The 12,084-nt window shown below is 42.7% G+C and overlaps 1 protein-coding gene across 1 annotated transcript in view; it reads left to right on the forward strand.

Annotated features, from left to right (window-relative positions):
* Positions 1–12,084, forward strand: part of KIF27 (kinesin family member 27) — an 83,918-nt gene that overhangs the window by 17,434 nt on the left and 54,400 nt on the right. The window contains 2 exon segments of the mRNA XM_063456532.1: positions 1,152–1,352; positions 7,703–8,667. Coding sequence (XP_063312602.1) covers positions 1,152–1,352; positions 7,703–8,667 — 1,166 coding nt within the window.

Raw genomic sequence — 12,084 nt, forward strand, 5'->3', positions numbered from 1 at the left:
CGGTCGCCTCCACCAGACATCAGGCCATGTGTCAGGCTAGGCCACATGGTCAGACTGCGTGGGTTCCCTGATTAACTGCAAGAGACGGGTACCCCTTTGTGCACATTCGGGTCAGGTCAGTCCTCCGGTCTCTCAGATTTAAAACCAAGTCATCTGTTTACTGTTCAGGCTTGTTATTTGTGCATTAATGTCAGAGCTGTTAGCACGTACGGCCAGCTTGGCAGTCAGGTGATAGACTACGTCAATGGATAACTTTTTGGAATCCCGCTTAGGTAGAATACTGGTATTGTGCTTGGAGAGGTTCCCACCGCAGAACAATTTAGGAGTGCCTCCAAGCTGACTATAGTTCGTGCGCCGTAGGCCCAGGTCTTGGGCTGCTTGGAGTAATGAAAGAAAGGCATCGACAGGTGCGGTTTACCTTCCGGAAGTAGGTTAGCTGCTTTGTGGAGCTGGATGGATTCGTAAACTTTGGAATTTTGCTAGCAGAAATTACGTCTGAAGAGGGTGATCGCTGGCACCGCCCCCCTTTTTAAAAATTTTTTTACATTTTTTTTATATCTGAGTGCCACTGGAATAAAATTCCTTTAATTCTACTTGGAAACATCTCATGATTACCCATATGTATATCTTTGCAAAGTAATCCTAATCACATCCCTAATCCTAATCATAAACTTCACTTTAGTCCGAACACAAAATATAATTCTATGCCTAATCTTAATCCTAATCTTACCCTTGCAATAGTGATAAAAGGATTGCCAATGCTGATGTAAGCAGAGAAATTCCCTTGCTGTGTCAGCAGAAGAATTCTCTTGCTGGCCCTAATCCTAAAACTAATTCTAAACATACTATTAATCCTAAACTGACAGAGGCAAGGTCCTGATATCTAATGATACCTAGGGTTCCCTTGTTATTAGCATGGAAAAGTCCTTGTTGGTAAAATGCTACATGATGGAATGTTTCCGTCATGGGTCTTTGAGGGAAGGGCAACCATTATGGAATAATTCTGTCATCGGATCTTAAGGGGCTGAATTGTCAGGTAAACAACAATACAGTAAATGTGTTAAAAGCCAACAGAAATCTATGACTTGACAATTCTTACTGCAATCTGATGTTTCTTAAAAATTATTTACATTTTTTTTAACCTATTTCAGCTTCTGTGGCTGAAGAAGATAAAGGTATCATCCCCCATGCCGTTGAAGAGCTTTTCCAGAAAATTTCAGAACATCACAATGTGGATTTGATTATTAAAGTTTCCTACATAGAGGTTTACAAGGAGGAACTACGGGACCTACTGGAACTGGAGACCAACATGAAAGACATTCATATCAGAGAAGATGAAAAGGGGAACACAGGTGAGCATGCAGTTATATGTAATTTATTTGTTTCTATCAAAGAAGCGAATGGGGAAAAAAACTTATTTAAAAAAAAAATATATATATATATGTTTATGTAACAGTGGACACATTTTTACCAGCTAACCTCGGATAGACAAAGGATACTGTTTTCTGTTGCATTCACTTATGCATAAATTTACCGTAACTATATTTTAAATAGGGATCGACCGATATAGATTTTTTTTTTTAGAGCTGATACCGGTAATCTGTGAGCTTCCAGGCTGATAACTTACCGATATTATGTACATTTACCGTTTTGAAAAAATGAACTATTTCTACACAAATCTATTGTTAACTGAACATGTTTATTATCTATTTATTTTTTTGCAAATGTTTTTCATTTATTAAGGTAAATGCACAAAATAGACATGCCAGTCAGAATTTTTTGTTTTCAAGAATATATGTGTGTAGAGTATGCAGTGAGAGTATTTGATTGGTGAATGCAGTGTGTGTGTTTGTGTAATGTCTATATAGTGAATACAGAGTGTGTGTTTGTGTAGTGTGTTTATAGTGAATTCAGTGTGTTTGTGTAGTGTGTGTGTATATAATGAATGTATTCTGTGTTTGTGTAGTGTGTGTAAAGTAAATGTATTGTGTGTATATAATGAATGCATAGTGTGTGTAAAGGGAATGCAGTGTGTGTAGTGTGTGCGTGTGTATATTGAATGCAGTATGTTTGAGTAGTGTGTGTATGGCAGAGGGGCATTTGATTACTGGATGCAGTGTGTGTGTGTGTGTGTATAGTGAATGCAGTGTGTTTGAGTAGTGTGTGTATGGCAGGGGGACATTTTTTTTTTTTAATATTTACATTTTTAACATTTTGTTTTAGTCCCCCCTCCCTGCCTGGGAGAGGGGGATATGGCATTCCCTGGTGGTCTTATGACATAGACTGTGCAAAGGGGGCCATGCAACATTCTTACTTCCCTTCCCAGCAGCTCCCCTGTCTAACTCTCGCAGCCTGCGTGCTGCGCAGATAGTTGCCATGGTAACCCGTGGCAACGCTCTGACGGCCGCGGGGCTCGCAAGATTTAGACATGGGAGCTGAAGGGAGTTGCTGGGAATGTAAGTAAGAGTGTGCTGTGGGCCCTCCAGGACCGCCGGGCCCATGACAACCGTCTCGGTTGTCATGCCCTAATGGCGGCCCTGGTCTGCATTATTGGCAATATCGGTATTTTTATAGGCCAACATTCAGAATATCGGCCAGACCGATAATCGATTGATCCTTAGTTTTAAAGAGCTGTTCCAAAATAGAGATGACCTGTCTTGGTTGTAAATATATTATGCAAATAAAGAATGTGTGGCGAAAGTAACCTCATCACTTGTACTTGGAGGGGCCTGCTTGCCAGCCTCCTGCCCACACACTATGGGCCCTGCAGAGAAACCTGTAATAAACAACTGCGCTTGACTAATTTCCATGGAACTGTTTTGGGCATAGGACCACGTGCACGGTCTGTCAAAACTATGACTTCCAGGAAATTCCTGAACCCCTGAACCGATCTGGGTGATCTTTGGATATGTTGTTGTTCACCCAGATCGGGGCTATCAGGGGATGTAACTTTTATGGGGTTTTATGTGTTTTTAAGGTACTTTTTGAGGTTTAATAAAATGTATGTTTTTTTTTTCTGTGCTTGGAGATAATTTGATTAGAATTAGTACAGTTCCTGATTCAATCATCTCCCAAGCACAGAGGAGGGATTCTATTGTTTGGGTGTGGGAGTGTCACATGTTGTAACTATATGGTTATTGGTCTGTAACATTGTCACCCTGTGCCCTATCAGGTCCAGATGGGTGTTCCCCTTGCATGGGGAGTTGCATAAAAGGCCAGCTGTGGCTCCATTAAAATCTATTCCAGCTTACACTCCAAAACTGTGTGTCATCCTGTTATTGGAGGGAAAGAAGATTTGCTCCTGTGTCTGCTGTTCCAGCTTGCAGGGTATTCAACGTGGAAAGTCCTTGTAAGGACTAGAGTTAATTCCCCATTCGGTTCCAGGAAGGAGCGGTCAAGCCACGGTGACTGTGGGCAGAAGTGCTGCGGTTTTTCCACTGTTCCTGCTTGCCCTCAACATAGAGTCTCATCTCATGTGGGGGGGAAATGGCTGTATCTATCCTGGGGATTGCTATATCACTATACTCCCCAGGAATTATAATCACTAGCTCTTATAAGAGCTGTTCCTGCTACGCTCTATGGAAGTAGGAGAGGTCTGCCCACTGGAAGCTGGATCCTGGTCTTGGGTCCAGGTTGGGTGAAGGACGGTGAGACCCCAGCGCAGCTGCATCGCTGGAAGTGGGGTCTGCAGTGCTTATGGTGTCTGGTGGAGTGCTGTAATTCCTCGGTGAGCACTAGGAGCATCGATTGGCAGAGGCACTCGGTTGGAGTGCCACGCGGTCCGTCACATTTGGTGGCAGCGGCAGGATAGCGTCCAAGTGCGAGGAGAAGACACCGGTAACGTGTTTATTATAGTGAGGGCAACGCTAGCATTCGTGCAGCGCCACTGGAAGCAGAAGTGTCCATTGATTTGGAGCAGGCAAGTATGTCATACTCTGACTCTTGCGAAGATTTGCTGGCCGAGCTGAGGCAACAAGTGGCCTGGTATGGCCTTGATGTGTCCATGGATACCTTCCAGGCGATCTGGAACCAGGTAACTGTCGAAAGACAAGCGAAGGGGGACCAAGAGTTCCTGCTGGCTAAAGCGAGGAAAAGAAGTCTCCAACGAAAGGAGGTTAGCCTCTCTCCCCAAAGGCAGCCGGAGGTACCCGAAGTAGGGGACCTCATAGACTGGTCCTGTAAGGAACCCCAACAGACAGGTGGAGATGGGAACAAAGTCTCTCCACTGGCCCCACAGGGATGCTGGGCAGCCGGCCCAGATCCCCAGCTGCAGCCGGAGCTACTGGAAGAGGAGGCAGGTGGTCCTTATTCCCAGTTCCTGGAGGACCTCATAGACTGGCACTGGGAGGAACCTCAAATGGCAGGTGGAGATGGGAACGAAGTCTCTCCACCGACCCTACATGGATGCTGGGCAGCCGGCCCAGATCCCCAGCGGCAGCTGGAGTTACAAGGAAAGAGGGACAACCGGCCTCTCTCCCCAGCAGCAGTGCATCTCACAGGGAGTGGAGACAACTTGTCTCTCTCCCCAGCGGCAGTGCATCCTACAGGGAGAGGAGACAACCGGTCTCTCCCCAGCGGCAGTGCATCCTACAGGAAGAGGAGACAACCAGTCTCTCCCCCCCGTGGCAGTGCATCTCTCAGGGAGAGGAGACAACCGGTCTCTCTCCCCAGCAGCAGTGCATCTTTCACTGAGAGGCGACAGCTGGTATTTTCCCCCCACTACAGGGGGACAACACCCCTGACCTCAATGGTACAGATGGGACCGTGGTCTCTGTGCCGAATCTACAGGGATGTTGGACGGCCAGTCCAGATCCCCAACTAAACCCGCAGGGGTACCAGGAGGAGGAGTTTTTTTCCCCTCCCCAGCCAATTCCCAGCAGGGTTCTGGGGTTAATGGATGGGACTACCATACCCAGTGACCCCTTTACAGCAGAAGAGCTGGCATCAGGGCAGAGCTCTTCTGGCCCCTGCTCTACCTGCCCCCTTGTTACAGGGCAGGACTATGTACCCGTCACCCCAGCAGAAGCGCTGGCAACCGGACAGAGTGCAGTTAGCTTCTGCCCTCCCCTGGTCCTTGATCCAGGAGCTAGCAACTCACCCCACAACCCAGCTGCAATGCTGGCTACAGGGCAGATCACCGCTGGTTTCTGCCCTTCGAGTAACTACACCCCCAAGCCAGAGAGCAACAAAGGAACTAGGAGTACCAGAGGCCCACGTAGCCCTTGGGGTCATACAGGACCGAGACAGACTACAGGAGTCACCAGGTTCAGTAATTGTTTGTTGTGGGTGGGTTACTCGACTAACTCAGGCACCGACCAACAGGAGGTCAGGTACCTGGTTAGTCTCCCCTTGGGAGGGAAGATATGTGTCACAACTACGCCTTTTGGGAAAGGCCAGCAGACTATCACAGACCCAGACCGATTGGAGGTCTGGGGTCTGGATAGTCTCCCAGGAAATGGGAAGACAAACTCCCCTTTTCAAGTAACCTTGCCACTTGTACTTGGAGGGGCCTGCTTGCCAGCCTCCTGCCCACAGACTATGGGCCCTGCAGGGAAACTTGTTAAAGACTGCCGAACTTGACCGACTGTTAGCACTGATTTCCCTGGAACTATTTTGGGCATAGGACCATGTGCACGGTCGGTCAAAATAATGACTTCCAGGAAATTCCTGAACCCCTGAACCGATCTGGGTGATCTTTGGATATGTTGTTGTTCACCCAGATCGGGGCTATCAGGGGATGTAACTTTTATGGGGTTTTATGTGTTTTTAAGGTACTTTTTGAGGTTTCATAAAATGTATGTTTTTTTTTTCTGTGCTTGGAGATAATTGGATTAGAATTAGTACAGTTCCTGATTCAATCATCTCCCAAGCACAGAGGAGGGATTCTGTTGTTTGGGTGTGGGAGTGTCACATGTTGTAACTATATGGTTATTGGTCTGTAACATTGTCACTCTGTGCCCCATCAGGTCCAGATGGTTGTTCTCCTTGCATGGGGTCTTGCATAAAAGGCCAGCTATGGCTCCATTAAAGTAAATTCCAGCTTAGACTCCAAAACTGTGTGTCGTCCTGTTATTGGAGGGAAAGAAGATTTACTCCTGTGTCTGCTGTTCCAGCTTGCAGGGGATTCAACGTGGTAAGTCCTTGTAAGGACTAGAGCTAATTCCCCATTCGGTTCCAGGGCCCCAGTCAAGCCACAACGACTGGGCAGAAGTGCTATGGTTTGTCCCCTCTTCCTGCTTACCTTCAACATAGAGTCTCATCTCATGTGTGGGGGAAACGGCTGTATCTATCCTGGGGATTGCTATATCACTATACTCCCCAGAAATTATAATCACTAGCTCTTATAAGAGCTGTTCCCTCTACGCTCTCTGGAGGTAGGAGAGGTCTGCCCACTGGAAGCTGGATCCTGGTCTTGGGTCCAGGGTGGGGGAAGGACGGCGCAGCTGCATAGCTGAAAGTGGGGTCTGCAGTGCTTATGGTGTCTGGTGTAGTGCTGGAATTCCTCGGTGAGCACTAGGAGCATCGATTGGTGGAGGCACTCGGTCGGAGTGCCAGGCGGTCTGTCACAGAATGCATGCAAAAAAATATACCCACAATCAAATATTAAAGTTACCAGTTTTCATTAGCTGTGGAACTAGATCAGCCAATTGTTGTGCACACATATTTGAGCTTTTTAAACAAAATAAATTAATATTATTATAATTTACACACATAATATTAATGCAAATTTATTGTCATTGTATACTGATTGAATCATCGCCTCTTGCAATATTTGGTACCTCACAGGAGTCTCAACTTAAAGTGAATTTGTTGCTTGAAAACCCAATGCAGTGAGATTGATTTACTAAAGTAAGAATTCAAGGTGAACGCAAAGTGAATTTCAAATTTAATGCCCGAGTAGCCAAAACTGAAAGCACAACTGTCTAAGAGACTTTTTACAGTATGGCTATTTTACTTTAAATTTTATAACCCTAAATGTACTCATATGCACTAAATGACAACAGGTGTTCGATGTTCTCATTACATAAATCCTTAATACAGAACTAAAAACATCCACTACCCAGTGGTGAGTGAAAATTCAGCCCCGGCGGGTAGAAATTCACTCCTGGTGAGTGTGCCATCAACCACCCAGGCTTGCGGTGGCTAGTAACTTTTAATGCCTGGTCAGTAGCATAGGAATTACAACTTTAAGCCCTGCTTACTGGCTCTGTCTCTTGAATTCCACAAAGAGATAGAGATCTCAATTTATGTTAAAGGGATGCTATAGTCTTCTGAACATCTACATTTTAATGTAGTTGTTCTAGTGTTTTAATCCTGTCCCTGCAGGCTTTTTAATGTAAATACTGCCTTTTCAGAGAAAAGGCTATGAGTAAGCATTTGATTGGCAAGCTTGATCTCAGCCATGGAGGCGGTGCCAGCAGCGGCAAGACCGCCACCATAAGGAAGTTGTTGGAGGCTGGTGTCCTCTGAAGAGGTAGAAAGCAGTGCAGAGAAGTGCCCAGGGACCAACTTTGGTGTTAAACTGCTTTAAAACGGTTGAACTTAAGTTGTTTTGGGGCTGGAGTTTTCCTAATTGATCATTTAAAGTCTATTCTTAATATAGGTAAGTTTTATAACATAGTTATGTCTGTTTACCCTTTTGTTTTTCTGAATTTGGAACTAAATACAATGTTCATTAACGGTGTTTCATTAATTATTCTAGTTATTGTTGGTGCCAAGGAATGCCAAGTGAAAAGTGCAGATGAAGTAATGAGTTTACTAGAAGCTGGCAGTGCTGCCCGTCATACTTGCACCACTCAGATGAATGAACACTCTAGCCGCTCCCATGCCATATTCACGATTAACATATGTCAGCAAAGGGCCATAAGTGATGACAATACTAACAATGATTCTGCAAAGTCATTGCAGATGATTACTTCAAAGTTTCACTTTGTTGACCTAGCAGGCTCTGAAAGAGTGACAAAAACCGGAAACACCGGAGAAAGGTTTAAGGAGTCCATTCAAATAAATAGTGGATTGTTGGCCTTGGGAAATGTAATAAGTGCCCTTGCAGATCCCAAAAGAAAAAGTACACATGTACCATACAGGGATGCTAAAATCACTCGTATTCTCAAAGACTCCTTGGGAGGCAATGCCAAAACAGTAATGATTACATGTATTAGTCCCTCTTCTTCTAACTTTGATGAGTCTTTGAACTCCCTTAAGTATGCCAACCGAGCCAGAAATATAAAGAACAAACCAATTGTAAATTATAACCCAGAATGGGACAGAATTGATGAAATGGAGTTGGAAATCAAAGCATTGCGTGAAGCTTTGCAAAATCAACAGAGCAGCAGAGTAAGCCGAACCAGCCAAGTATCTCAAGAATGGAGCCAAGATAAAGACAAGAAAAGTGCTCTCGAAGAGCAGATTGTTCAGTTTCAAATACAGTGTTTCAACTACCGTCATTGTACTGAGGAAGCTTTGGAATTATTCCTTGATATAAAGGATGCATCTGTCTTTACACAAACCCATAAAAATAGGCTTCAGAGCTGGCTCAATATGACTGAGGGTATGAAAAATGAATTGGCAGCCGTACCAAGAAAAGATTCCACCATCAGTGCTAGCAGGGAAGAACCACATCACATCACCATCTTTCAGTTAAAAAGAGAACTGAGAAAATGCCAGGTATTCCTTTTATTACTAAATGTTTTCATTATTGATATTTAGGTCTTGTGTAGAATTAGCTTTAGCAACCAGAACCACCAAACTCTCCTGTATGGTTTGCAAGATAAGGTAAAGTACAACTAAACTGATATAATTTGGAGGAGATGAGAAATGTGAACTATATCACATGTAGAATTTGTAGTGATAATATAACATTATGAAAATCATTACGTACTACACCATTGTTTATCAATTCACGTCTTCTTATCAATTCAATGCTTACTTACATATAAGTGTATTTTTGTCAATATATTCTCTCTGAAGGGGAAGTATAATGGAATAATTAACTTTAGATATTGTAGCAATCCTGCTGCCAGTGAGTTTAACCCCTTAAGGACCAAACTTCTGGAATAAAAGGGAATCATGACATGTCACACATGTCATGTGTCCATTAAAGTGGAATTGTAATTTCTCAAGTGTAGTGCATTAATTGTATTATGGTGTATAGTGCTACAGGGATAAAACATTAAACACCACAGAACTTTCCTGTCTATGGGGTTATCACCATTCGTCTCACTCATCCTTACTTGGGCACCTGCAGTGAAATGCTCTATGAGCACACATGTTCTCAGGCATTCTTTCAGTAATGCTGTACATGGGTATGTGTCATTAGGTTAAATTTATTTTCGTAGTTTGTCCTAGCGGTACCATGCTAATAAAAAAGTAAAATAGAAAAATGAACACTGTTAACATTTTTTTTTATTGATTTCTCTTTTAAGTGCAGTAGAAACCAATAAAAAAAAAAAAAAGACTTAAAACGTTTAATACATGTTATATATTCAAATAAATATCATGTCCTTCATGAACACTCTAGGCACTAATACCATGTCATCTCTTTAAAGTGGTTATAGTGCACAGAGTCCCCTTGCACTGTCACACAATTCGGTGTTAAACTATTTCAAGCAGTTTAACGGTGAATGAGGGTCCCTGGCCCCCACTTGTGGTATGGCTGAGGCAGAGATTAATATCTTTCTTAGCCTGGTAGCAGGAGCAGGTAAAACACACACTTTCAGACTCTGCATACAGATAACACACAGACTCCTCATCACATAAAATTCAGCCACCACTCATGCAACATTCAACCAGCACACTGTGTGTGTATGGGGGTGCAGTGTGTGTATGGGGGTACAGTGGGGGGCAGTGTGTGATTAAAAAAAAATGTTTTTTTTGTTTTTTTTCAAATAAAAAAAAATGTGCTTTATATTCCCCCCTCCCTTCTTACTTTTGCCCAGGGAGGGGGGATATCAATTGTGAACCCTGGTGGTCCGATGGAGAATCCCTGGCTGTTTGAGTGGGGAGTGAACTCTAGCCAGCAGTTCCGGGGCTAGAGTTGACTCTAGCGAGAATGGGGTAACCACGGCAACTCTTTGTGCTCATGAGAGGAGACCCGGCGGAGCTGCAAGCTAGAGCTCCCGGGTCTCTTCTCCCTCCCCTGCCGTCAATGTGCCTGCGGACCGGTGAGGGAGATCAGCAGGGCCGGCGCTTGGGACAACTTCTTTATTTTTCTAATTCTTCTATTTTGGCTTAAGTTTTGCAAGATGTTCATTACCTCACCACAATGCTCTGTTTATTGAAAAAACCCTCTAGACTTACCACAAATTTTGTAACACAAAATGTGATTGCAAACAAAGTAGTGTTGCCTTTTGTTTCAAGTGGTCCATAAGTAATAGGCTTTCTTAAAAATGCTATGTTTATATCCTGTCCCTGGGTATAGATATATGCCAGTCCTTGTACAGCTCTGTGCCCTGGTGGTCTGATTGTTCAGCACTTAAGCACTGATGGTATTTAGCACTGTCTGAGTCTTTTCAGAAAAAGTCCTGTTATTATGTATATAGTAGTTTCTAAGCAACAGCCTCTGTATTTTTGTTCATTGCTGCTGCTTCTGCTATAGAGTGGCTACTACTCAACCTTTGTTATTCACAAACCACTTTTACCCACAAAATCCATTTCAGACAAATCATTAATTATAGTTAACCCTTTCTTCCAGTTTTTACGGTTTTCGTTATTTTCAATATACCAGTGAATATGTAATGCTCTTTCTGAAAGCCTGAATCTCAATCATTTTTATTGTGACATAGATTGTAACATTGGAATCATTATAAGTAATTACTGGTATAGCTCTCTAAAAAATTGTCAAGACCTTTTTATAAACTAAAGAAAATAACCATAGAAAGCAAACAGTGGTGCTCTCAATAATATATGTAAATATATTACATAAAAAAAAAAAAACTTGAAATATAATAACTGCATAATTAAAGAGACATGTCAGCGTTCTTTCTGCACCCATTTAATGGACTTTAAAACTATACCAAATAACAAACAAACAAAAAAAGGTGAAATATGAAAGTTACCAGTGCTCATAGAGTGTCAGAGCCAATCCTTGTCTTCCCATAGCTTTTTCTGTGCAATGACAGGGTTATTTGCAAAAGTGATAACTGTCGTGAATTCAAAGTGAATTTCAAAATTGGATGCATTGAACTGAGGGTTTTTCCTGTGTAGTTATTTTTAACTTAAAGGGGCACTATAAGCACCCTAATCACTTAATCTTATTAAAGTGATCTGAGTACAGTGCCCCTGTCTGTTTAACCTTGCAGTGTAAAACATTCTGAGAAACTGCAATGTTTACAATGCAGAGTTAACTTCACCTCTAGTGGCTCTCCTTTGCATGAGGACATCAAACATCTTCTATGTTCCTTATAGGAAAGCATTCATTCAGTGCTTTCCTATGGTGAAGCTTGAGTGCACCCACGACACTCACCGCGCATGTGCATTAGTTACTACTTTGGCCGTGATGTTGCAAGAGGAAGAGATCTAGCCAGCGCCGAGGGAGCCTCCTTGGCACTAGAAATATTTAAGCTAAACAACAAACCTCTGGGTATAGTGAAAGGAAGAAGCTAATTAAATCTTTCGCCAAATTGCTAACGACAGAAGTACATTTTGCGCAGTATTCCGTGCTGTTTAACTCATGTGTGCCACTAGTCCCTGGCACAAAAGTGGATATATCTCTGTATGTGCAGCATTCCAAGCAAAAACACTGAACATATAGACCACCGTGACCACTTAAAATCACTGACGTCGTCATGGTGTTTGGAGTAGCTCTTTAAAGTACTTTTTTTTTCTGATATCTTTTTAAATGATATCTATCTGAGAGAGAGATGAATACATATAGATATATAGACATATACATTAAATTCAGAAAGTATTCAGGCACCTTTATTTTTTTTACTTTTTCTTATATTGCAGTCAAATGCCACAGTTGTTTACATTAAAAGTTTTTATTTTATTTTGTACTTTTTTTTTTTTTCATCTTTATTTTTCTTGTGCAAGAGATGCTCATGAGCATTCTTATAGATGGGAGTTAAGGTAAAAGAACACTTA

The sequence above is a fragment of the Pelobates fuscus genome, chromosome 5 (assembly GCF_036172605.1).
Source record: "Pelobates fuscus isolate aPelFus1 chromosome 5, aPelFus1.pri, whole genome shotgun sequence".
Taxonomy (NCBI): Eukaryota; Metazoa; Chordata; class Amphibia; order Anura; family Pelobatidae; genus Pelobates; species Pelobates fuscus.